A 23,722-nucleotide genomic window follows, 5' to 3' on the forward strand; every position below is an offset into this window, starting at 1 on the left:
CTACGTGGTGGGCATTGGTCTGAGGTGTTTGAGGTAGAGGCTCGGTTTTCGCAAATACTCCATATTAGGGTTTCGAATACAAGCTAAGCTTCGTTTCTGCGAAAGAAGAGAAGCTAGCTATGCCGTACATTACTTTGGCTGAAGGTCATTACAAGGCGACGGACAAGTACACACTCGAGTTTCATGAGTAACTGCAGTTTATTTGATTGCGTCAAGTCCAGGATAAGAAAAGCCGCTGTGGGAGAGACAACTTTCATCCAGAAATAGGAGAACTCTGGGCCATGCTCACCGAACTTATACCCAGAACCTGTCCACATACGTCAGAGTCAACATACGTACCAAAACACCTCAAATTCAAACCTCAATTATCCCTCATATCCTCACCTCCTGCTATCCACTGGCATACTCTGGACAACTCTGACCGTGATTCAGTTATCTGATTCAGTCGGGCTGCACCCTATTATGCCTGCCACAAGCTGCAATGGAATTCTTTCGCCACAAAGCTGGATGTTTTCAGCTTTTATCAAGGTGACAGAGCCCGGATCACCGAAACTCAAGTCTAAGCTCTAGCACTCACTCATCTGGCAAAACCTCCTCGTTTTGATAGGTGGGACAAGGAAGTTTGCTGCCGCGTGGAAAATTACCAGGACAATGGACGCCCAGAGTTCTTGGGGGCGGAAAGCATACCAGAAACTGTGGAGAGCCTGAAGGATGTAAACAAGGGTCGTATTGGGATTCAGGACTTGGGGATGTTCGCGTAAACATGAACGTTTGTTTTGAGGTGGAAAGGGATAGAAGATATGGTCAGCGTGAGCTTCCAGGAGTGTCTAGCCGGGTCCTACGGTCTGTTCCGGGAGGAATGGAAAGAGGTCTCCAGAGCCCGAGACTGTGAGTGGATTAAAAGAAGCCCTGTGGCGTGCATGGCTTCCAAAAGCCCGCTCCACTCAGATGAACCACCACTTGTGAGCTTTAATTTCTTTGTATCTGCGTATTTCACTTCTAGCAAGGCTGCCTTAAGAACGTAGCTCGACTGTGAAGACTGGCTTCAGGCGGCTCTCGAGTTCCTATTGGCTTTCGAAGCGAACAGCTTTGTTTTCCTCCAAACCAAATTTCCTAAGCTTCCTTTCCCTCATAACCTGCGCACCTGTTCAATCTTGATCAGTTCCTGTTTGCAACAACGACGTTGAAGTTGACAAGCCGACAACTCGTCTGGTGTACAATCAATTCGAGGGTTCATTGCTTAACTAAGCATGGCCCGCAAAGAAGATGGCCCGGCTGCGTCGAGGCCAGGCCACTACACATTCGCTCAACTCTCCAGCCGCGATCCACCAGCTCCACTGCACTGTGCACCTCGCTCACTCTCGCTCTCCTTTGAGCTCGATGTTATAGCTCGAGGTCGAGGATCGAGAAGTAGCTTTCAGGCGTTTGCTTTGCCTGATTCTCCTACTCCTCGTTCGCGTCTCGCTTCAGCTACATCTCCATCGCTCGTTACTGAACTCGCAGTTGAAGATCGAGCTTCAAGATTGCCATTGGTACGATACATCTCATCCTTCAATCGCTTGTAGCCCTGCTCAATGATTTATATTTAACATATTCGTAGCCAATTTACAGTCAAAACCTCGCAGATCGACGCGCAAGCATGCCTGTCGCCGGCAGCGACGAGCCATGGGTCGACCAGCTGCGCAATCAATCGAGTCATAGACACTCCTTCATTCCTCCTGTACCTCCAATTCCATCTATGTACAGTAGCCAGAACTTGGCGCGTCCACCTCCTGTCGGACGTCCTCCAGGAGCGGCCGTACCTCGACCAGACTACCGACGTCCCCATACTCCCGTCCATAGAGAGAACCCCCATATCCCCGACTTTGACGGCTATTATGCACAAGCAGTCACTGACATCAATCGACGAGCCGTCAACATTGACGAAGAAGACGATCTTTGTGGCGCTTCTCCACCAAGAGCCCGATGCGTTGCCTCGTCTCCTGATGGATTCAGCAATACCAGAGATGGGCCTACCCTTCCAACACGAGTCCCAACTCCCCCATATGATCCGACAAGAAGTCCTCGCATGTACAGTCCTACTCCTCTGGCCCGATCTAGCACTGTGCCTAGCATTCTCGGGTCCTTCTCTGCTACTTTCGATGAGTCGGAGGCTACAGCTCCTTCGAGCTTGGACAGATCTTTTGCGAGTGTTGACAAGTCTGAGCAGGATCCCACTAGCTTCATCGACACCATGGTTGAGGACGATGAGTCTGAAAAGATTGACTTCAACAGCCTCGAGAGACCTAAAGATCCGGTTGGTAGATCGAGATATGTCAAAGACAGCGAGAAGAAGCCTCTAAAGAAGCAGTTGTTCTTCGGAAAAGCTGCGACTTCATCTTCATCCGCCATCACACCCAAGGAGACCGTCAGGAAACCACTTCGCCATCAGAACTCGTTCTTCAATTTGAAAAAGTCGACAATCAAGAATCTCTCTGTCGAGACCTTTGATGATGGTTCCGATACCTCTGTATCGCCAGTTAAGTTAGAACACAAGGTTGGGGTCGAAAAGGTCGCTCCTGCCATTGGAGATATCAGCGATGTTATCGGAAGTCGCTGTCAACTACCCACACGCCCAAGCGGTCCCAGACCTTCCAAATCCATGTTTAATCTTCGACAAAATGCTCAGTCACCCACTCAGCGACCTTTCGTAATCTCGGGACCTATGGACGTGAAGCATGTATCTGGATCGGGTACTGCTCTCGAAGAGGTGATGAGTCGACAAGTCCCTATCAATGAGCAAGCTGCAGTATCTAAATTGAATAAATCTGTCACTTCTGCTCATATCAACGAGAGGGCATCGCCACCAATGGCCAAGTCAAAGACTACGGTTCGCTTCACCGAACAGATGCCACCACGACCTCCAAGGGTAGCTCAAGCCATTTCCGCTCAGAACAGAGGTCAATGCACCATCTCAAATACAGAAAAATCATCACCGACTATTGTCGAGGTTGAAGGTACTACATTCGTCATGTTCAACCCACCTTCCTCTGCTAAAGCTACATCAGGTCCAGCTAGGGGCATGAAGAAGTCGCTCACGTCTTCCAAGATCGGCGGTCGAGCTGTGACACCAAACCTGACCAAGTCCTCTACCTCAGCTCAGATCAGTGGACGAGGTCCAACCCCAAAATTGACCAAATCATCGACTTCTGCTCAAATCAACGGCAGACTATCTGCTTTGGGACGATGGGCTCAGCGTGCGGCTCCTACTACAGCCTCTAGACCTTCGAGTAAGCTCACAGGCGACAAATTTAGAGGTATTATCGGCCATCCCTACAATCCGATTCACGTCTCGGGAGAAGGCACCGCTTTCCATAGTATCAAGAACAAGATCCCAGCACATTCCCAACCACCTTTTCCAGTGCAGCCACCACAACCAGTTGTTACTCAGGATTCTGTAATATCAGCACCCTTCAACGTTGTCCATGTCTCTGGCGAGGCTGCTTTGCGTCAGTTGCTAGATGGCGGTCGACCTGCTGCTCCAGCTCCGTTCGCACAACCAACCAGATCGGCTACTCCAGCTTTCGATGCTCGAATGCCACGTCCAAGTTCCAAAGTAACAAACCACTTCAAGAGACCTGGACCCAGTGCCGTTGCAATCTCCTCCCCTCTGAACCCTGTTCATGTCTCCGGCGATGGCACTGCTTTCGTGGAGGTCATAGGTACATCAATTGCGAGAAATAATAACCTGAAAGATGTTACGAACAAGATCTCCCCACGACGCTATCAGTCAATGCAAGATATCAGAGTTCGTGATGCTGCTAGTCCGACTCGTATCCCATCGCCGATCTCCGAGGACAAGCAGGGCCGTAACTTCACCGCTCCTGCATTGTCAACCATGAAGAAAGAGGTATGTAGGCTTGAGTCTTTCTTTGACATACCTAACTTGGAACCTAGAATCTTCACCCGGCTAAAGCTCATCGTCTACTCGGTACAATCTCCCCCGCTCGTGTTCAATCAAAGCCTAGCAATCTTCCACTTCCCAAGTCAAAGACCTTCGGAAAGCTCTCTTCGCTGTCATCCTCGTTTAGTAGATCTGTCGTCAACCTAGCTGCTCGTAATCAATCAACATATTCACTCAACGCCGGTTCAGTGACCTCCCTTCATGCCGAGCCCACGACATCAGTCTCGAACGCTACAGCAACAGCTGAACCCATCGCCGGCCCTGCTCGCCCTGCAACACCTCTCATATTCACTCCCGGCAGCAACGTGACCATGGTCTATACTCCACCCGCAGGCGACAATTGGGCCGGAATGTTTTCAACATTGACAGATAGATTCATGCAGGAGATGGCACAAACCATATTGCGTGACCCCGAGGCAATGCGGCGCTTCCAGAGCCGTGAAGAAAGCAACAGAAAGAAAAAGACGAAGAGCAAAAATCCCTCTCGAGACGACGAGGATAGTGGCGAAGTCGGTATTGATAATATGCTGACTGAGGAGGAATTACGCTGGAAGAGAATATTCATGACGCTCGAGAGTCGCGCTATGGGCGATGAAGTCAAGGAGAGTAAGTCAATCCATTCTCAGGCTCACTTCTTCTTCGACTTTCAGTGCTGATTATATGCCGCTAGGTCTATGGAAATACCAGGAGGCCTGGGCTAGAGCTAACAATGCTTTGTGGCTCCTGCCTGCCTGCTGTAAGGAGAGCTCTGGTGGTTTCATGTCTCGGGTCAACCGAGCCATTGGACGAAAAGAGTGAAGAAAAAGAAGAAGAAGAAGAAGAAGAAGAAGGAGAGGACGACGTATGATTGATTGTGGTGTACGAATATTTCCTTTTCTCCGTTCTGATTACGACGACAACGATACATGACGATTGATACGCCATGATGATACGATACCACAACGACGAAGAGATGGAAATCACGAACCCGATCTTCCTAACAAGAGGATGATGATTGTGAGGTTGATTGATACTAGCGAAGTCGGAACGGTTATTGCTGACGGCACTCATGATGACATTGGGATGATGGGAATGAACGAATTCATGATACCATAACGACATATTTTCCTTTTCGCAGAGTAGATACCCAAACCAGTCTAAAGGACAGCATAAAGACATGTAGGAATAGAGAAATGAAATGAAATGAAAAGCATTGAAATGAATGGATGCTTGGCTGGGTGCTGCTGTGACCATGTGAAGCTAGAATATCTTGAGGCAAGAAGGAATCTACCCACGTTAGGAGAATACTCCTCGGAAACGTGAAAGGATTTGAAATAAATAGAGAGGATAGAGAGGACCGGAGATGACATATTTTGCAGGTCTAGACCAGTATTACAACACGGTACCTAGGTACGGTGTGCTGTATGAAACAGTGATGCCACTTAAAGTTCCAAAGACTTCCAAATATTAAGCGAAAACAACAAAGGAACGTGCATATGCCAGGCTACTTATGCAACACCACGCGATTAAAAACGAAAACTTGAAATTCGAGCCGGTAAGGACATCTAAGAGTAAGAGAAGATTCGAACACGCTAATCAGAACATATAATCCTTCCAAGACGACCGAATTCTCAGAACACAAAACGATAATAAATACCAAGCACCTCTACCCCACCCACCAAACAACCCCCCACTCTCTTCCACCTTTTGACACTCTCCTCTACTCACACCACACTGTCGCACCACCTAACCCAGACAACTTACTATTGAGCCTGTGACAGAGATGTTCAGGTTGGTTTGTCGCAGATAAAGCTCTGGCTGTCGCCATCCCAGATTGCATCGCCTTTGGGCCCAACGACGGTGAAGTTCCCTTGGCAATTGGCAGCTGGGTAGATCCAGCAGCCGGGGGTGGGGGCGATGATCTTGATGGATCCTAAGCAGATAAGCATCAGTCAGCTTCACTACTTAGAGTAATGGTTTGGAGAAGATCTTGTGTGTGTGTATGGTGGCTGGAGTTTGAAATGGGGGAAGGGAGGTTTGGGAATGAAGTTGAAGTTGAAGTCAAGACAAGAGAGTGCAAAGTGATGAGTTTAAGAAAGCAGATTGGTGGAAGCACGAAATTCGTACCAGTTAAGTGAGCGAATAAGCCAGGGAGGTTGTAGCATTGTTCGTATTTCCCATAAGCGGAGTACTCGATGGTAGGGAGACCGAGACCGATCCACCACCAGATGACATCGAATGTCGCTAGAGCACTGGACAATAAAACCGTATCAGCCAAAGTTCTAATCCTAAGCAATAAGAGTGAAGTGCAAGATACAGAAGAGCCACAGCAGGCTCACATTTGTTGGAGATGAGGGGGGGGGGATCCACAACATACCTGCCATAATTCTTCGAGTTCGATGCAAAAGGTGCCACTGTATCAGTTCTCGCAGCACCACCTTCGGAAACAGTCGAAGCCGGGTTGGGAAGAGCACCGGCAAAGGTAGCAACCGTGAGTACTGTAGTTAGAATGGAGGTGATTTGCATGATGATTGGATGTGTTCTTATGAATTTACTGGTCTCTGAGAAGGTGAGAATCGATTCCTTGCTGATCTGTGATCGATGTCGTCGATTGAAGCGGTAGAGATCGAGATTTATATGCTTTTCAGGGTCTCATCGACTTTGTTGCTGTGGGTAGCTGTCGATCGGTTCGATCGTTGACTTGCCCCTACGATCTCGGTATATCATGGTTGTTGTACACAACTGGAGCTGTCACAATGTTTGGAAATCTCGTATTTACTCACCACAAGCGGCGACTCCGAGCAGAATAGTTACTTCGGTGACGTAACGAATATTCGAATTGGGGTATATAGTATTGGCCAGAGCAGGGAAACGTAACATTGATCTGTTGAATGTTCGTATCGATCACCTAAGGTCAAACCTTCCACATCAATGAAGCATTCCAAGACTGCAGAAGAGTATCCAAGATAACAAAGTACAAGTTCCGAAAATTCTATGAGCGGTCTCCAAACGTTCTCACCACTATTGTTATGGAGTTAGAGAAGAATAACTAGTACCATTGCTTTCGTAGTAAGAAATGATATCCTAGGTGTTCGGACGATTCCAATACTTCGTCCATAGTATCAAGCTGACAGTTACAGTGTCTTGGATCTGAAGACTGCGTAGTGACCCGAATCTAGTCTTAGAGTTTTCTGTCGGTGCCGTCCGTAGCACCCGGACGAAGAAGTGACCACCGAATCCTCCTTTCAGGTAACAACCAAACGGCACCCTTTGCGGAAAGACGTGGCATTCTAATGGCTCCTGGTGAGACATATCTGGTACCTTGACCCTAATCAGCCTGAATTCATACCAAGTCTGGAAAGTCGACATGTACCAGATCCCAGAAGCCCAACAAAGGTGTCAAGAAACACCCTACGGATCGGTGGGAACCAAATGGTGACTGCTAGGCTGAGAGGACTGCGAGTCTGATTTGGTATCATTCTGATCCTGAAGTCTCGTTCTGCATGAAATTCCTGGTAGTCCTCCTTCGCCAAATCGTCGTACAGAATTGAAATGCGCCTATCGCGGAATAGTTCGTGAGCATACCACTAGGTACCTGTTATTACCTCGCCACAGACGCCAATAATCTGAAAGATGTCAAGGTGTATGTCCAGTCTAACACTGTTCACAGAGTCATTAGCAGAGCAGCAATATATTCGCGTCATTCGTACAGCAAAGCTGACGACTTACTTTGAACAACTCCTCATGATATATCGAGAACATTCCAAGCAGACTCCAAACGCAAAAGTTGACTGGACCGATGACTCTAAGTCGTCTCCGATCCAAGGTCGACCTGCGATTACAGGAGATCGTGTACGATACGGACTTCCTGTACCGATGCCACCTTTCAGAGCACAGCCGTTCGACAAGTCGCCTTGCTTTACTAGCAGCTCGAACGCTATCAGTCAAATAAGGTGTCTGAGAGAATTAATCAGATCTGTCACTTATTCGCTCCACAGAATCCTTCTGATAGTCAGACGACGTGCAACCAAACGTAACGGTATCTCGTTCCCATGAGACGAAAACACTCCGAATAAAGTCCGAATAAGCGACAGTCCTACCAAATAGCCATGCACAGTTCAAGTCCGTGTGCCAACAACGGTATCAACATGGCGGCGGAAAAGGGGTTTCGGGGGACGTTGGTGCTTTTGAGACTTGCACAGAGTGTCCCGAGGCGTGTTATTCAGTGTTTCTTTGTGGTTGGGGGCAACATGGCGTCGACGAGAGAACGGAAGGGTAGGTGAGAGGACCTCCAACCAAACCCTCAGAGGAGTACCATTCATCGACAATCTATCGCCTTTGTCAGGTATGTGATACAAATGAAGCGGTTTAAGAAGGGAGTATTGATGCTAACAGTGTGGACGTGTAGAATGCTGAGCCTACCACACCCATCACCTGATTCCAGAAGAGACTGCCTACCTAGCCATCACTCAACTCAGGAAAGAGCAAACATAAGGTAAGGCTACATTCATATTTCGGCACTTGCCACTCTCAGTTCAGTCGAACCTCTCGCAAGACTCGCCCAAATAAAGACCAAGAAATCTGAGAAAATATCAAGAAAATTCGTATCTCATTACTAAAATCTTAATCCTTGCCACCTCTCCCCCCCAAAAAACGTAAACCTGAAGATGAATTCGATAGAAAACCCCACCCCGCCCTATCCCCATCCAGCACGGAAAAAATTTCCACCAAATGCAACCAGCAAAACCTCCATATCCCGCACAAATCAAAAAGCACTCAGAATACCAATCCCTGGCTGACGAGGCGACCTCCATATGTGAGTGATCGTTTTGAAATTCTGAACCTGTCCAGAACTGTCCTGTCCTGTCATATCTCATTTCATCGAATGCCCAGTCTATTCCAATAGAGAAATGTGAGAAGAGAAGATAGATAACGTAGATATATCAAAATCACGCCCATCCATACGCCCGCGTGTGGAATAAGCGGGCGTACCGCGTGAATGCATACTTCGCAGCTCGGTCGTTGGATCGATCGGAGAATACTTGTACGAAGGGAAGCTTAAGTAAGAGTGGCAAGCATAGCTCTGACCAATTTCGGCGGTGGTACTAAAAAGGGAGATAAGTCAGCACTGATGTTCACACAAGTCCCCTTGAGGGTAAATAACCCACCAGAGGGTAGCCGAAAGTACTTCAATAGTACTTCGGAACGCTGATAGCCATCCTACCTTTTCGATCCTTTTCAATCCGTACACCACCTTCTGGCTCCTCGATCCTCTCCCTCCTAACCAAAGTGACCTCTTCACCTGGTCTCTCAATACGCTCACGCTCGTACAGGACTAGATCGCCCTCTGAAGAACGGCCGTGGTTGCGGATGCGGTCTGCTTTACGGAGTTCTCGCTCAGCTCGCTTCTCGGCTCGGAGAGCTTCTTTCTCGGCCTCTAGAGCTCTGATCTCTGCACGAATGGCCCGCTCGTCCTTTCGGTGATCGTGAGGTCGAACCGCGAGTGCCAGAGGGCCAACAGGGCCGGAAGTCGTTTCGTAGACTTCTTTTCTTTCATAAACTTCCTCACGAGGACCAGGTCCAGTGTTGATAATTACGGGATCGGGGTGATGGTGGTGGTGTGGCGGGCCAACATGTTCGACAATCTTCGTATCTTGCACAATCTGGACGGGTGGAGGGGGTGGTGGAGCAAAGTTTCCTGGTGGTGGAGGTGGTGGGGGAACGGTGAAAACTTCATGTCTCTCCTCAACGACAGTACCGGCTTCAGAGCGTGCTCCGGACATTTCCGCTTCTGGACCAACGAGGTAGGTTGTTAGAGTTGTTTCTCTTTCTTTCACAGCTAAAGCGGACCGGTATTAAGCCAAAGCAATTTTGGGACCAGTGGAGGTAAAGCACGCCAAAGAAAAGTAGGAGTACTCACTTTCTGCATTTCTGAAATCCTCGCTCAATTTGATCACTTCGTCAATGTTCTCACGGCCAAGAGCCTTCTGAATAATGATTACATCGCCCTAATTTGGTTAGCCTGGTAATGACAACAATTGAAGAGCACATACCTCTTCTTCAAATGGATATCCCAGTTCAATGATAGCCCTCTTATGCACAAGTCTGGCAGGCATCCTCGTCTTACCCTTCTTCGGGAACTCGCTTCTCACGCTGATTGTTGTCTCCTCGCTACTGGAGGAGCTAGAGCTGCTGCTCCTCACACTTCCCCTAACACTGTGACTTGCACGACTATCCTTGCTTCGCCTTCTCCGTCTAATGATTTCTCTTTCTCGGACTCGCTCGGGATATCCTCTGAAAGAGTCATCGCCATAGTAATCCGGCTCAGCAATCTCGATATCCTCGTATTCTCTCTCAGCATATCGTCTTGGTGGCGGCAATCCCCTTGATCTCGGCAGGGGGATAGGTGTCAGAGGTGGAGGAAGTGGAGCGCGAATTTCTTCTCTATATCTCGCAGGAGGGCCATATTCCTCCCTTTCGACGAACCGAGTCAAAGGCTTTCGGTCAAATGTATCCAAACTCGACTGTCTCCTCATGAAAGCTGGTCGATTTCCTCCCCGTCGAATAGGTGGATCGGGATCGATGAACTCTCGCTCCCTCTCCCTCTCCTTCTCAATCGTGATGCTCTGTCCCCTCTCACGACCGAATGGTCGATCAAGCGCATGTCTCGGCGGTTCGTCATAGTACTGTCGGCTATCATATCGATCCTCCTCGAAGCCTCTCGGTCCCCGACGTTCGTAAATCTCGTCAACAGACCGCTCTCGCACTCGTCCTCCGGGAGCCCGCAGGAAACTAGACTCTCGTTCCTCGAATCGTTCGCGTTCTCCGTATCCGGGGCCAGGAGGACCGCCGCCGAAGCGTGCGCGCTCCCGCTCCTGTGCGAAACGCTCGCTATCCCAGCGTTGTCCGCCACGACCGCCATATGGCAGGTCTGGTCCCGAAGAGCGGTATGGATCGCGGGACATGGTGAATTTCTCCTACTTCGGATCTGTAGATTCGCAGATTGTTATTTATCTCGAAGCGTGGATGGTTGAATGTGCCTCGGGGGTGTGGTGAAGATGTGATTTGATTAGTACCCCGCTACGGCTTCTCGCGAGTGAAGTGGCTGGAAACCCGATAGCTGATCGTGGATGTCTTGCGACTTTGTATAAAGGCGAAGAGGTGATGATGGTGGAAATGGAGGAGGCTGGTGGTGAGGGAAGAGATTTATCGTCGGCAGTAAGAATGGGAGGGATGTGGTGGTGGGGTGTTAGATTGGTGTTGAGGGTTGGAGTCTGGTCGAGTCGAGTCGAGAAACCGGGACTTGAGTGACGATGCAAACATGCAGGGGTGAACGCTGCACGCTGCGATTGGGCACCTTGGGCAGCCACGGCCTGAATCCGAGACTGTTGATATCCACGTGATTCCGCTGCGGTTCTTATCCACCGCTGGCAATACTTCCTGGATGCTATGATAAATATAGTTGAAGGAGAAGGTGGGTTTGTTTCTATTTTGGAGTGAGTAGATAGAAAAAAACTGAGTGCTACCTTATCAATAAGAAGCATCCTTCCGCATGTGAAGTTCTCATAAATAGCTCCCTTCTTTGTCCAGACCGCTTCAACCATGCGATGACGTAGCCAGCAAGCCCAACCAAGTAGTGGGGCAGAGAAAAAGAAACATCAGGCTCCTATCATCGCACGGTACCAATTGCGCCTCCTGTATAAATAAAAGTTATTATTTTACAAAACTATATGCCAAATTTGTACTACTCGGGCACTGCCGCTGGCTATGTTGGCGCCCGAAAATGGAGTGCATTGGGTTTTGATGGAGATCTAATGGAGCGGGCCGAAGCTTTCCCAGCATTCCCAAGAATTGTCAAGGCAGGCAAGGGCCGAACGTCAAACTAAGCCTTCTTTTGGACCGGGGAATTTCGATCATCAGGGCATCTGCAGATATGGAGAGATTTATGCAGGGCGAGAGTTGACTAGACCCCCCATGTGGAGGTCTGTAAGTCTGCACCCATTCTCTTGAAGGTACGATGGCCGATGCCAAGTGCAACGTAGAAGAATGGAGACAAATAAGGAAGATTACAGGGCCAGAAGACAGCAGAGATTGTGATGGAAGCAAGATGGTAAGCAGACTTGCTCGATGGCAGGTGTCTTCGTGGCCATGATACCCTGACAAGCTGGGAATTGCTTGTAACATTTTCCCCTCGCCGTTACTTTCGGTAGCATTTCCGTCTACTCTAGTGATTACCCCACCAACTCAAAGATGAGACCAGCAAAAACCTAGGATCAAAGATCCTGGCTTTCCGTAACCATATCCCAAGCCCAATCCTTAACGCCGCGCTATGCTTGCTTCCAAATTCGCCCCAGGACACCGTTGCCAAGTAGGCCTACTCGAGGATAGACCCTTTATGCGGCCTTCCCCCACCTTCCCTTCCGAGTTTCGATTGTGGTCGCGAGAGGCCCGGCCTACTTGCTCTTTCTACTCTTGATGTAGTCTCTCAACTGTTCGTGCCTAGTAACAAAGAAGATCATTCTCGGATCGTTCTTCCATATCAACACGCCATTCTCATCCGCATACTTCACACAAGCCTCATACTCCTTCTTGCTGTCAAACTCCTTGAATAGGAAACCTGCTGTGGCTTTCATCCTCTCGTTCTCAATCTGCCAGAGTCGGATCTGATCCACCACTGTAGGAGGAAGCACTGGATTTCCATGTACTGCAGCGGCCTTTACTAGTTGTGGATGTGCGTGCGTGCCGAGGTAGGAAATTATCTGATCGGACGTGATACCATGTGAGATGGCGTTTGCGACGGACTTTCGTGTTATGCGGCCTGTGACCATGTTTGGATAGCGGACTCCGAGTCGAGTGAAGAGTGCTAGAACAGCTATCTGTAGAGGAGAGTCGGTATATGCGTATACTCGATAGTTGGTTTCGATGATAATGAATCCCTTTGAGCCGCTAGCAGATGCGAGAGCAGCTTCAAAGCCAGCAGAGACACTTCGAAGTGCGCTGGCATCGGAAGTGAGGGTGGTAGCTAGTCGAGTAGGGTAGAATTGAGTAGGTGCCGAGGGCGGAATATACACCAGACCGAAATCGACCAAATATTTCAGCATCTGCCGTTGAGATTGTGAAAGTGTAGAAGTGCTGTAAGCGCGACTCAATTCGAGAGATCCAAGCATGAACAGGAACGAGAGAACGTCCACGGACTCCAATCCCATCTGTATGTGTTAGCCATTGTAGCAAGGGGACACGAGGCTACCAACATGTTCTGCATTTTCGATCCACAGCAAGAGGAGTGTCCAAACTTGGGCATTAACCTCCTGCAACAAAAACGAGAATCCAGCCTGTGTAATTCCTCCACCTGCCCTCCTACCAGCCGTAACCAGCTTTCCCGCCTCCAGCAACTGCCTCACAGATGCCTGGGGTCCCTGACCATCCTGTCCTGCGCGATCCCCAACACTGTTGACCACATAGTGTAATATGCCCTCCCACTGCTCTCTCGCAAAGCCATCGAGAAACTCCGTATCCAAACCACCAACAGCTGAATTGTGAGACGGCACACCGAACGATTGATGTTCTCCTCCTCCTGTCAAAGCTAGCCGTAGCGAGGCACTGAAATTCTTCGTCAGGGAGACGGATTGGGGATCTTCTCGACTCGGGGCTGAGATGGTTACGACGTGGAGTCGAGACAGGAGGGAAAGGGCATGATCTCGTTCTCTGTGGGCTGTTAGCAGAGCTCGACTCGGGTGGACTGGAGTGGCGTACTTTTTGCTTCCTGGGTGAACCCAAAGCTCGAGATCTGAGAGTGGCAGAGGCTTAGTCATATACAGCATAGCCATAACGAATGTCTTTGCTGCTTTTCATTAGATGTCTGACTCCTAAGCAGAATGTAATCCATACCCAAATGCGGCAACATGCGCCTGAAGATGGCGAGAGCTGTTGATGGCTGCTCATACAGTCGTCGGAAGGTCGTACCTGGAAGTCTCTCCAGGTACTCGAAAGAAGCAAGTGTTGAGACAGACATCTTGAAGGTGTCTATATCTCAGGACTCGAGTTGTTACCTATTGATCATTGTTCGTGAATGCAGTGCTTTATTTTTCGAAGCCTCGCGTGCAGCCTGATCTTTGAATCTTGGACGATGTGCACGGACCCCCTTGAATTTCCCGTGACGTCGGACTTCCTCCTCGTTGAGCTTCTTTCATCTGCAGGTCGTGAATATATACTGCAAGATGGCGGCGTTAAGATTTGTCAGATCTGTAAGTACTGGAAATATATCAACTCGCTTGAAAATTCTAATTGAGTTGCAGGTTCTGAAGTCTTTCCAGGCAGAGTCTGGATTAGAGCCGAGGTAGTCACTTTTCTTTAATATTTCAGTCAATTCTTTTGAGCTTCTACTCCAGAGGGTTTACACATTTCTTTGGGACTTATACGAAGATTATGTTCTTAAATTGTCATGATTATAGAGATTAGAGGTGGAAGTAGCTGCTTTTTTGGCTCTCTCCTTCTACGTTGTATTACAATGCTAATGTGGTTAAACCAGATTGTTCGGAGAGAATGTATGGACTTCTTAACATTGCAATTCGACTTCTGATCTCAGCCGCTTGTAATATTGCCAGTTCTGATCCCAGAAACTATAGATACGAGTTACGGCCGCCGAACCTGGGCGAGTGGACTTTGAGCTAGATATCAAGAAAGAGCACACGGTTAGACCTCGTGACCTCTTAATTCTTGATATTCTAACAAATCGTAGAATCGCCTCAATATCATCCATGGTGGAACAATAGCGAGCATGGGTGAGCAATCCTCTTCAAGTCTTGAATGTCTCACTAATATGGGTAACAGTTGATCTTGGCGGATCACTGGCTGTAGCTTCGAGAGGATTATACGCAACTGGCGTCTCCACTGATCTCAATGGTTAGTTTTCCATCACAGTATCATCCATCTATCTAATACTTTTATTAGTCACCTACCTCAATTCCGGCGGTCAGGTTGGAGACATTCTCAAAGCAGTCGTCAAGTGCGATAAGTGTAAGTTCCCTTTATCAGCTCATTGCCATCATCCCCTCTCCTAACAACAAACAAGTCGGCAAGACCCTAGCATACACATCCATCGAGTTCACAAACGGCAAGGGGCAGTTAGCTGCGAGAGGAAGTCACACAAAGCAAGTTATTGCATGAGATACATACACAAAGAGAACCTCAACAGAAACTTGCTGATCATTGCATACTTTCGCAGATATGTTGCTCAAGCGTGGAAACATCCTGAGAACATCGTTGAGATCTTGTCACCTCATGAGAAGAAATGAGCCGAGAGTAGATATGCCTGGACCTGGACTTATACGTATCAGATTAGACGGATCAAGCAATTTGCGGCTTTCGAACATCTTATCATGTTTCTATTTGTTGATAAAGCGATGTGTGAGGGATATCATTGCCCGTGGAGATTCTTCATCCTTCGCACACTTGCGGCGCTGGTCGTACTCCAAGCGGCGCTTTTACGCCTGCCCCTATCATACCTGCCTCTACGTTCACATTCATCATATGTCGATACTTGGGCTCTACGAGTACGCGTGCAACATAATCATCTGCAATTCTCCACGTCTCACAACCTCACGAAGTCACAAGCCCGTCCATTCGCTATGGCAGCCACCCATATCTTGTTGTACCACAAGTAGTTCTTCAAGCTTGCATCAAGGCCCCATCTACATGTGGCGCAAGGTGCAGTTTTTTTCGGCTTGGTCCACTTTGGTCTTTCTTTTCGTATTATCATCAGAGTGCCAACACGGAGTATGTTGGAGTGCAATCTCCCGGAATGATGCCTCGCACATCGGCAGAAGGTTCATCATTTGGAATTGACAGCGGGACCTGAAGCCGTTCCCTACGCGGCAAGTGCAGAACAACACAAGACCCATCCTCAAATTCAGTCTACTCCAATCAACACAATAAGGGACTTCTTCTACCATCGCTCAACTTTCCACCTTCATCTTCCCTTCAAATTCCAGACCTTCAAAGATCCTACAAGTATTCCTGCCCCACGAAGCGACCCATGACAGCGGTGGCGCTGCTGTACCTAGCCCGTAAAAACCCCCCTAAGCCCCCTGAAGCCACTCGCTAGCAGAATGCGGGGGTGGGCAAAATCGGGCAACGGGGCGGCCTTCCTTCGGCGGCATCACGGCTTCAGTTTTTCTCTCTGCCTGCCAAGTCGAACAGCCGGGATAATTGTTATTCTTATGGCTACGGGAAGTACGGGAAGCATATCAGAATCGAAGGAGACGACTTCGCAAATTGAAACCTGCTCCGCTCCTGCATCTCCTGATTTTTTCGGTAAGGAAATGAGTGAGTTCAGCAAGCGAGGGAAAGGTTTGTGGTACTGTAAATTTACCATACCATGCCTACCTTTTGCTGTTGATGGGTAATTTTGCTTCTGTTGGCCTGCAAGATAATCTAAAGATGGATTAACGATGACAAGGGAAGGTAAGGTAAGGTAAGTAAATCACAACAAGGCTGAACTATATTTCGGGAACAGTACTTGATCTGAATTTAGGTAATCTACTGTAAGGAGCTCCTACTTTTCGCGTTCAGTGGGTACACAATAAGCCTTTTGCGGGGAAGATCATCCTCCTCGTGGGACTCTAAAAGAGAGCCTGGGGGGCGTAACGTTCAAGCTGTAGCTATCCTGGTCCAGAACATCCCGCGACCAATAGCCACGACTAGAACAAGTTACAATACAGCAACTCACGATACGACTCTCGCTATCTCAGTAGTCAGACCACCAAATGTCCAGTGCCTGCGGTAAGCAAATCCGGGGTGCTGAGCAAGGGCAAGCCACGCCACGAATCACTTGTTAGAAGCCCTATTCTTGTTTGGTGGGACAAAGGAAGGGAGGGGACGGGCTCGGCAGGTTGCGTGCATGGCTTGTCATTATTATTGTGGGTGCAAGCTGTACTGCATGGGTGTGGTGCTTCCAGCGGCCAGGTCATGCACATATCTGGGCTGCGCTTGCTGAAGGAGGGGGAGGAAGTGCGGCGCGGCACTGCGCCATGCGTTTATATATGTGGGTAGGTCTCCGCTGACGTGCAGGAAATATACTTGCCTCCTGTTCTTGTACGTGACATGCTGGATTGACTTCACTTCACATTACTTGCTTCGTGCTTCCAGCTATGGGTCTTGAGGTCTAGCTAGACCGACGACTTGTAGACTCACGACCTTGAGCTCGACTATCAGAACCGGGAAGAGATTCAGGATGTGGCAAGCTACGAATGTCTACTTCATTTGCTCGTTCGCCGCCATCGGTAAGTCTTCAGCTCACGCTCTTCAATCAATCATAAACTTTACTTACGTTCTCTAGGCGGCGGACTTTTCGGGTTCGATATATCTAGTATGTCGGGTGTGTTAGGCACTCAAGCATACAAACGATACTTCGGCGGTCCAAAATCCTACCGCCAAGGAGGAATCACCTGTGCCATGCCATTTGGATCGCTCGTTGGAGCTTTAGCATCGTCTTTCATCGCGGACAAGTATTCACGTCGGACTAGTATTCAAATCGCGTCTGTGTTCTGGATCGTGGGTTCAATGTACCTTCTCCCAAGTCTCCTCACACTTATAATAGTCCATGGCTAAACTTGTGCTAGAATTCAATGTCTTTCTGTTAATATTGGAATGCTTGTCGTTGGTCGCGTCATTGCTGGTATCTGTGTCGGAATAGCAAGTTCGATATGTCCGGTCTACCAAGCGGAAATTGCACCAAAGGAGATTAGAGGTCGTGTTGTCTCTCTGCAGCAGTGGGCGATCACATGGGGGATTCTCATCCAGTATTTCATCCAATACGGTGCCTCTTGGGTTGGAGGAGGCCCACAAAATGCCAACCAACCGACGTCAGCATTCCGAATCCCATGGGGTGTTCAGATTGTCCCAGCAGTGATCCTATTTTTTGGCATGTTCTTCTTGCCGAAATCACCTAGATGGCTAGCTTCGCAGGATCGATGGGAAGAGGCTATTCAGATCATGGCGAATCTTCATGGAGGCGGAGATGTCAACCATCCGAAAGTACTTGCTGAATACCAGGAAATCGAGGAGGCTCTTCGCTTCGAGAGGGAGGAGGCGACCAGCTCTTACAGGCAACTGGTTGAGCCGCGCATGCTGAAGCGTGTATTACTAGGAATGTCAATACAGGCCTGGTCTCAGCTATGTGGTATGAATATAATGATGTACTATATTGTCTGTTAGTATTTACACTTTTTTTCCCTGTCACTTTATTTCTTGATCTGACAACCATCAGACATCATGGAGGGAGCCAACATCGCTTCCCCGCTCATCACGGCCTCCATCCAATACATCCTCAACGTTGCTCTCACTCTCCCCGCTATCCTCTACTTAGACAGATTCGGTCGTCGACCCGCCATGCTCACCGGATCCTTCCTCATGATGACCTTCCTTTTCATCGTCGGTGCGCTCCAGGCTACCTACGGAGAGCCAAATGTAGGTGACCTTAAGGATGCCAACAACTCGGACATTTCGTGGATTGTGCACGACAATAAGCCAGTTTCAAAAGCCATTGTAGCGATGACTTACCTATTCGTTTGCACATTCGCCACAACATGGGGTCCAACATCCTGGACATACCCGTCTGAAATATTCCCCACAAAGATCAGAGCCAAAGCTGTTTCCCTAGCAACGGCCAGCAATTGGTTTTTCAATTGCTGTCTCGCGTTCGCCGTGCCCCCATTGTTATGGAATATGTACGTTCTTCTTTCACCCATGCCCATATCAGAAGTCGAAGCAAGCTGATCAATCACTCACTAGCAACTGGAAGATGTACATGATCTTCGGGACATTCAACGGCATGGCATTCATACACATGTTCCTCACCGCGCCTGAAACAAAAGGCAAAACGCTCGAAGAAATGGACGACGTGTTTGACAGCGGTATCAAACCTTGGAAGGGCGTCAAGAAAGGTTCGCGACTCGACCAACTGGAGAAGGATATCGAGGCTGGAAAACTTAAGATTGCGGCGCCATTGGGTGCGGGAAGAGGTGAAGAGAAAGGTGTTACAGAACATAATGAGCATTTCGAGAAAACAGTTTGATACCGCTGAGGGGGAAGGGGCGGGAGGACGCTTGTTTTGATAGGAATGGTAATTTGTATTCTTGAGTGGGTGATGTAATGATTGACGACACTCTTCAGCGCTAGCAAGCAAAATTGATACCCATTGAAAGTACATATTATTTATTGTATTCTCCATTTTCCTCTCTGTGTTTTGATTCTGCTCGCTAGCAGCTTGCAATTTCCGTTGCTTTTGCTCGCGCTCGCGAGCTCGCCTAAGGTAACCAAGTGGGTCAATGAAAGGGGGTGTCTCTGTTAGAAATATGGGGATTGTAGGCGTAGACTCAGTACTATAGGCCGTACTACTGAGTACGCTACCCCTTTATATAGGAGATTCTCTCTCTCTGTAGTAGCTCCTTATACAACTGTAATTATAATATAGTAGTAATTCTAATCGATCGAAAAAGACCTTAAAACTTTATTTTTATTAAGATCTCCACTTTATTAACTCTTAATATATCTACTACTATATTATAATATTATCCTAATTAAAAGCACTAATTCCCTATATCGCTAGAGCCTTAAAAAGTAAAACTCTACTAGAGTTTAATAACTTCTTTAAATAGGAGCTTAAGACTAAATAAGAGCTAGCTAGGGCTAGTGTTCTTTATCACGTTCTTACTAAAGTTAGCGTGCTAAATAGTATTAATTAGTAGAATACTTACGCTAAGGAAAAGAAGGAAGCTTTTAAAATAGTTATTAACTTAATCTCTAAGCTTCTCTTTCCTAAGTATAGAGATATTATTAAACTAAATAACACTAAGCCTCTCTAAGAAGCTATTTATACAGACGAAGGTAAAGTAGTTTAAAGGAGTCTTACCTTTACTAATATAAGAGACGATTTCTTTAAGATAAAGTTTATCCTAGGAAAGGAAATACTTTAGAACTATATTATAAGGCTCTTACTCTTTAAAGTAAAGCTTAGTAGTAATAGTAAACTTCTTACTAATAAGGATATATATCTTAAGCTATTATAGTTGTTACTAGTATCCGGAGCTTAGATTATTATAGCGCTTACCTTAGAATCGTAAGACCTAGATCTTAGAGATATTATATGAAAGCTTAATAAATATTAAATTTAATAGAAGGAATAGCTTTAACTTGTAGCTACTAGTAACGCTGCGAACTACACGAATAGAGGCTATAATAGAGAGAGAGGTAATAGAGATAGTAGAGGCTAAAGGGGTAGAGGCTACTCACATGGGAGAGGTAATATACGTAAGAATAGGAGAGGATAGGAAAGACAGAATAATAATAGCAGGGGTAGTAGCTAATAGAGATATAAAGGGCGCGTAGAAAAGAGAGGAAATCGCTCTAAATTAGGCTAAAATTAGTATACTTAGTATAAAGGCTATAGCTACTAGTACGTAGATTACACGGAAGCTAAGAATACTTATATAAGAGATAGCGCTAATAAAGTAGAGGAAATTAAAGATAATAATACTTATCTTGTGTTCTCTTTAGAAGAGATTTACTACACTAAAGATATAGAATATACTTTATTAATAATCTCTATTATAGAATTTATTTAGAAAATCGACTCTAGCGCTACTTACTACTTTAGTGGAGTTCTAGCTAAGTTTAAGTAACTTAAGCGCTAGCGTAATGCTAAATATATTAAAATAGCGACTAATTCGTACTTAATAGCTAAAAGTTATAGAGATATTACTATTAATAAGTTAACTCTTAAAGATATATAATATATACCTAACTTCGGAGCTATAAAGCTAGTATTAATATATTAACTCTTAGATAAAGGAATTAATACGGAACTAACTAAGATATTAGTAAATAGATACTAGAATAATGAACTAGCCTTTATAAGTATAAGAAATAGAGGTTTATATATTCTAGATACGAATCCTTAATATTAAGTTATATATAATATAATTCTGTTAGACTTAAAGCTACTAAAGGAATGAATAGAGAGTTAGCTTAGTACAGAGGAAATAAAGGTAGATCTACTCTATAAGCGTTTAAGCTATATAAATTACGCCTATTTAAAGAAACTAGTTACTTATAATAGTTATAGAATAAGACTGATTTCTGTTCCGGAGCTAAAGGGAGAGAGGTATTATAAGGCTTATTTTATAAGCTATATAAAAGAGCACTTTAATAAGAAGTCAGATAGTAGAACTAATATACTTATTCGTCGACTATATACTAATATCTCTAGTATCTTACTACGCTTAATTCGCGGCTATAAATACTTCCTTTTAATAATAGATAATACTACGAGGACGTGTTAAGTAGATCTCTTAGTTAATAAGTCTATATTAACTATTTAACTAGTTATTTGGAAATTAAAGCTATAGCTTAAAACTTAAAGGTAAAGTAAATTCCGTATAATTATCTACTAGAGGACTAATAATAGTAAAGGAGAGTTTAGTCCTAAGTTTATTAACTAGCTATAAGAGAGTGGAATTGTTCCTAAACTCTCTTCTTTATATAAATACTCTCTAAATAAAGTCGTAGAGCGATAGATATATAAACTAGCTAAGATTACACGCTTAATCCTCTATAACACGAAGATACCTGAGAATATATAGTACTATACTATTAAATAGGCGGTAAAGCTAAAGAATAGACGCCTAACTACTGCTTTATTATATAAAACAGCTACTAGACTTACTTTAATTGAAGCGTATAAAGGATAGCTTATAAACCTCTCTAAAATAAGAGTATTTAGCTCTATAGTGTACCCTTTATATCTACTAGGGCTATATTAGGGCAAAATAAAGTAAAGGATAATTCCGGGGTATTTTATATTAGTAGGTATAGCTAATACCTTAACTTATAAGCTTCTGAACGTAGAAACCTTTAAGGAACTAGAAATAGCTGACTACGGCTTTAACGAGTATATAATATACTTTATATACACTAGTAGTAAGGAAACTATACTAAAAGGTAGTAATAAGGCAGTAGAAAGACCTCTATTACCGGCTACTAGTCTAGTACTTACTAAGAGGCTAGCTAAGGGTACTAAAGACTTAGAAAAACCTCTAAGAGAGAGGCTAGCTATAGAAGCTAAAAGACCTCTAGGAGAGAGGCTAGCTATAGAAGCTGAAAATCCTTTAAAGGGAAGGTTAGCTATAGAAAATATAGTAAAAGATACTAAGAGAGCGTCTGATTAACACCTCCTTAAATAGACTTAACTAGTAAACGCGTCTAATAATACTCTACTATTAAGATATAATAGGAAATAGTATAGAAAATAATACTTCGAGTAAGCTACTTAGGTGATAACTACGAAGCTATACTCTTAGTAAATCCTTAATAAGGTATTAACCTATTAAATAGCGCTAATTGTACTAGAGGGTAAACTTATACGACCTCTTAAGGTTATAACTATTGTAGAGGCTCTAAGGGAGAATCTAGTGGAATAGAAGGCCGCTATTCTTAAGGAATTATAAGCTATATAAAGCGCTAGAACCTATAGAGTATACTTTAGTAAGCCTCCCTCCGGCTTAAAACTAATATCTTTAAGACTAGTTCTACGTAATAAAATCAACTTTAATAGCTCTATAGCACGGCGAAAGGCTAGGCTTATAGTAAGAGGCTTTAAGTAAAAACATAGCTTTAACTACTTTAATACTTTCGCGAGTATTATATACTATTCTACTTTATAAGCACTACTCGCTATTACAGCTAAAAGAGACCTAGAGATCGAGTATATCGATATCAATACTACTTTCCTAAACGTATACTTGAAAGAAGATATATATATAATAATTCTAAATAATAAGACGCCGGAGATATAGAATAAGCTTTACTTAGAGCTAAATAGAAGGAAAGATATATATCTAAAGCTCCTACGCTCTCTCTATAGCTTGAAATAAGTACCTAGGGAATAGTAGCTTCTTATTAAAGATAAGATAGAAAAGCTAGGTCTAGAAGTATTAGAAGCTAATCCTAATCTCTTTATCTTTAAGAATAGAGTGTATATATTAGTCTTCGTTAATAATATACTAATTATAAGTAACCCTACTAACTACGAATATCTTAAGAAATAGCTCTTAAAGACTTAGAAAAGTAAAGACCTCGGAGCTATTAATATATTTATAGGCCTATAAGTTAAGAGGGATAGGAAGAATAAGACTCTACGGATTTATTAAATAGCTTATATATAAAAGCTACTAGAAAAGTTTAGAATAGTTATAGCTAGAGGTAATACCTTACTTATAGCCGCTGGAATAGTACTAAGGGAGTTAGCTAAAGATAAAGGTATTATACTAGCTTCCCCTAAAGAGATCTTACTATTTTAGTAGATTATCAGCTCTCTAATATACCTCTTAAACTTTACACGACCTGATATTACTTATATAATAAGCTAGCTAGCGCGGTATATATTAAATCCCTTTAAATCTTACTTCTAAGATACGAAACCTCTCCTCTGATATCTATAATATATAGAAGGTAATAGAATAACGTTTAGAATCGGAATAGAATATAAGGGAAAGTTAGATAATAATATATTCGATATTTAAACTAATACTACGTAGGGGACGGAATATAATAGGAAATTATTCTAAGGATAGATAGTAAGGTTCTACAGGAGTGTAACGTTTCTAACTCGGTCGGTGTCGTGAGTACAGACTCGTCGGTTGGTATCAGCTATGAAGTAAGGTAACAAGACGCTCGTTTCTCAATAGGAATTGAGACGTTACAAGCAGTGGTAAACTAGGTGTAAACTTGCTATTTGATTTGAGC

General features: G+C 45.3%; 6 protein-coding genes across 8 annotated transcripts; 3 read left to right on the forward strand and 3 right to left on the reverse strand.

Annotated features, from left to right (window-relative positions):
* Positions 1 to 109: 109 nt before the first annotated feature.
* Positions 110 to 5,614, forward strand: ONS95_011951 (uncharacterized protein). 2 transcript variants are annotated; one of them, XM_058505554.1, is made up of 5 exons: positions 110 to 1,532; positions 1,601 to 2,996; positions 3,048 to 3,889; positions 3,937 to 4,549; positions 4,614 to 5,614. In XM_058505554.1, the coding sequence occupies exons 1-5, from the start codon at positions 1,251 to 1,253 to the stop codon at positions 4,739 to 4,741; spliced, it is 3,261 nt and encodes a 1,086-aa protein (XP_058358076.1). In that variant the 5' UTR covers positions 110 to 1,250; the 3' UTR covers positions 4,742 to 5,614. The 2 variants fall into 2 exon arrangements, with proteins under 2 accessions (XP_058358076.1, XP_058358075.1); XM_058505553.1 differs by lacking the exon at positions 110 to 1,532 and having other exon boundaries at positions 2,047 to 2,996; positions 3,048 to 4,549.
* Positions 5,615 to 5,709: 95 nt separating this feature from the next.
* Positions 5,710 to 6,448, reverse strand: ONS95_011952 (uncharacterized protein; the record flags this gene model as incomplete). The annotated part of the gene is made up of 3 exons (XM_058505555.1): positions 5,710 to 5,855; positions 6,050 to 6,174; positions 6,300 to 6,448. The coding sequence occupies 3 exons, from the start codon at positions 6,446 to 6,448 to the stop codon at positions 5,710 to 5,712; spliced, it is 420 nt and encodes a 139-aa protein (XP_058358077.1).
* A 2,532-nt stretch (positions 6,449 to 8,980) lies between these two features.
* ONS95_011953 (uncharacterized protein) lies at positions 8,981 to 10,887 on the reverse strand (the record flags this gene model as incomplete). The annotated part of the gene is made up of 4 exons (XM_058505556.1): positions 8,981 to 9,027; positions 9,147 to 9,761; positions 9,843 to 9,930; positions 9,976 to 10,887. 4 exons carry the CDS (start codon positions 10,885 to 10,887, stop codon positions 8,981 to 8,983), a joined length of 1,662 nt encoding a protein of 553 aa, XP_058358078.1.
* Positions 10,888 to 12,375: 1,488 nt separating this feature from the next.
* On the reverse strand, positions 12,376 to 13,934 carry TFB2 (RNA polymerase II transcription factor B 52 kDa subunit; the record flags this gene model as incomplete). Its single annotated transcript, XM_058505557.1, has 4 exons — positions 12,376 to 13,128; positions 13,174 to 13,627; positions 13,676 to 13,763; positions 13,811 to 13,934. 4 exons carry the CDS (start codon positions 13,932 to 13,934, stop codon positions 12,376 to 12,378), a joined length of 1,419 nt encoding a protein of 472 aa, XP_058358079.1.
* Positions 13,935 to 14,139: 205 nt separating this feature from the next.
* Positions 14,140 to 15,216, forward strand: ONS95_011955 (uncharacterized protein; the record flags this gene model as incomplete). Its single annotated transcript, XM_058505558.1, has 9 exons — positions 14,140 to 14,166; positions 14,218 to 14,258; positions 14,451 to 14,466; positions 14,548 to 14,613; positions 14,661 to 14,703; positions 14,753 to 14,824; positions 14,873 to 14,938; positions 14,994 to 15,072; positions 15,147 to 15,216. 9 exons carry the CDS (start codon positions 14,140 to 14,142, stop codon positions 15,214 to 15,216), a joined length of 480 nt encoding a protein of 159 aa, XP_058358080.1.
* A 1,789-nt stretch (positions 15,217 to 17,005) lies between these two features.
* Positions 17,006 to 19,127, forward strand: MFS1 (MFS sugar transporter). 2 transcript variants are annotated; one of them, XM_058505559.1, is made up of 4 exons: positions 17,006 to 17,202; positions 17,259 to 18,131; positions 18,189 to 18,648; positions 18,713 to 19,127. In XM_058505559.1, the coding sequence occupies exons 2-4, from the start codon at positions 17,570 to 17,572 to the stop codon at positions 18,993 to 18,995; spliced, it is 1,305 nt and encodes a 434-aa protein (XP_058358081.1). In that variant the 5' UTR covers positions 17,006 to 17,202; positions 17,259 to 17,569; the 3' UTR covers positions 18,996 to 19,127. The 2 variants fall into 2 exon arrangements, with proteins under 2 accessions (XP_058358081.1, XP_058358082.1); XM_058505560.1 differs by having other exon boundaries at positions 17,259 to 17,484; positions 17,542 to 18,131; positions 18,189 to 19,127.
* Positions 19,128 to 23,722: the final 4,595 nt, after the last annotated feature.

The sequence above is a fragment of the Cadophora gregata genome (genome assembly GCF_030347475.1).
Source record: "Cadophora gregata isolate MNR1 chromosome Unknown scaffold_6, whole genome shotgun sequence".
Lineage (NCBI taxonomy): Eukaryota > Fungi > Ascomycota > Leotiomycetes > Helotiales > Ploettnerulaceae > Cadophora > Cadophora gregata.

Excerpts from the sequence above, each read along its gene's own strand:
- ONS95_011951 (XM_058505554.1), top strand. The coding sequence starts at position 1,251 with ATGGCCCGCAAAGAAGATGGCCCGGCTGCGTCGAGGCCAGGCCACTAC. Across the intron at positions 2,997-3,047 it reads GACTATTGTCGAGGTTGAAG|GTCCAGCTAGGGGCATGAAG; the intron begins GTACTACATTCG and ends AAGCTACATCAG. Across the intron at positions 3,890-3,936 it reads TGTCAACCATGAAGAAAGAG|AATCTTCACCCGGCTAAAGC; the intron begins GTATGTAGGCTT and ends CTTGGAACCTAG.
- MFS1 (XM_058505560.1), top strand. The coding sequence starts at position 17,154 with ATGTGGCAAGCTACGAATGTCTACTTCATTTGCTCGTTCGCCGCCATC. Across the intron at positions 17,203-17,258 it reads TTGCTCGTTCGCCGCCATCG|GCGGCGGACTTTTCGGGTTC; the intron begins GTAAGTCTTCAG and ends TACGTTCTCTAG. Across the intron at positions 17,485-17,541 it reads TTCTGGATCGTGGGTTCAAT|AATTCAATGTCTTTCTGTTA; the intron begins GTACCTTCTCCC and ends AACTTGTGCTAG.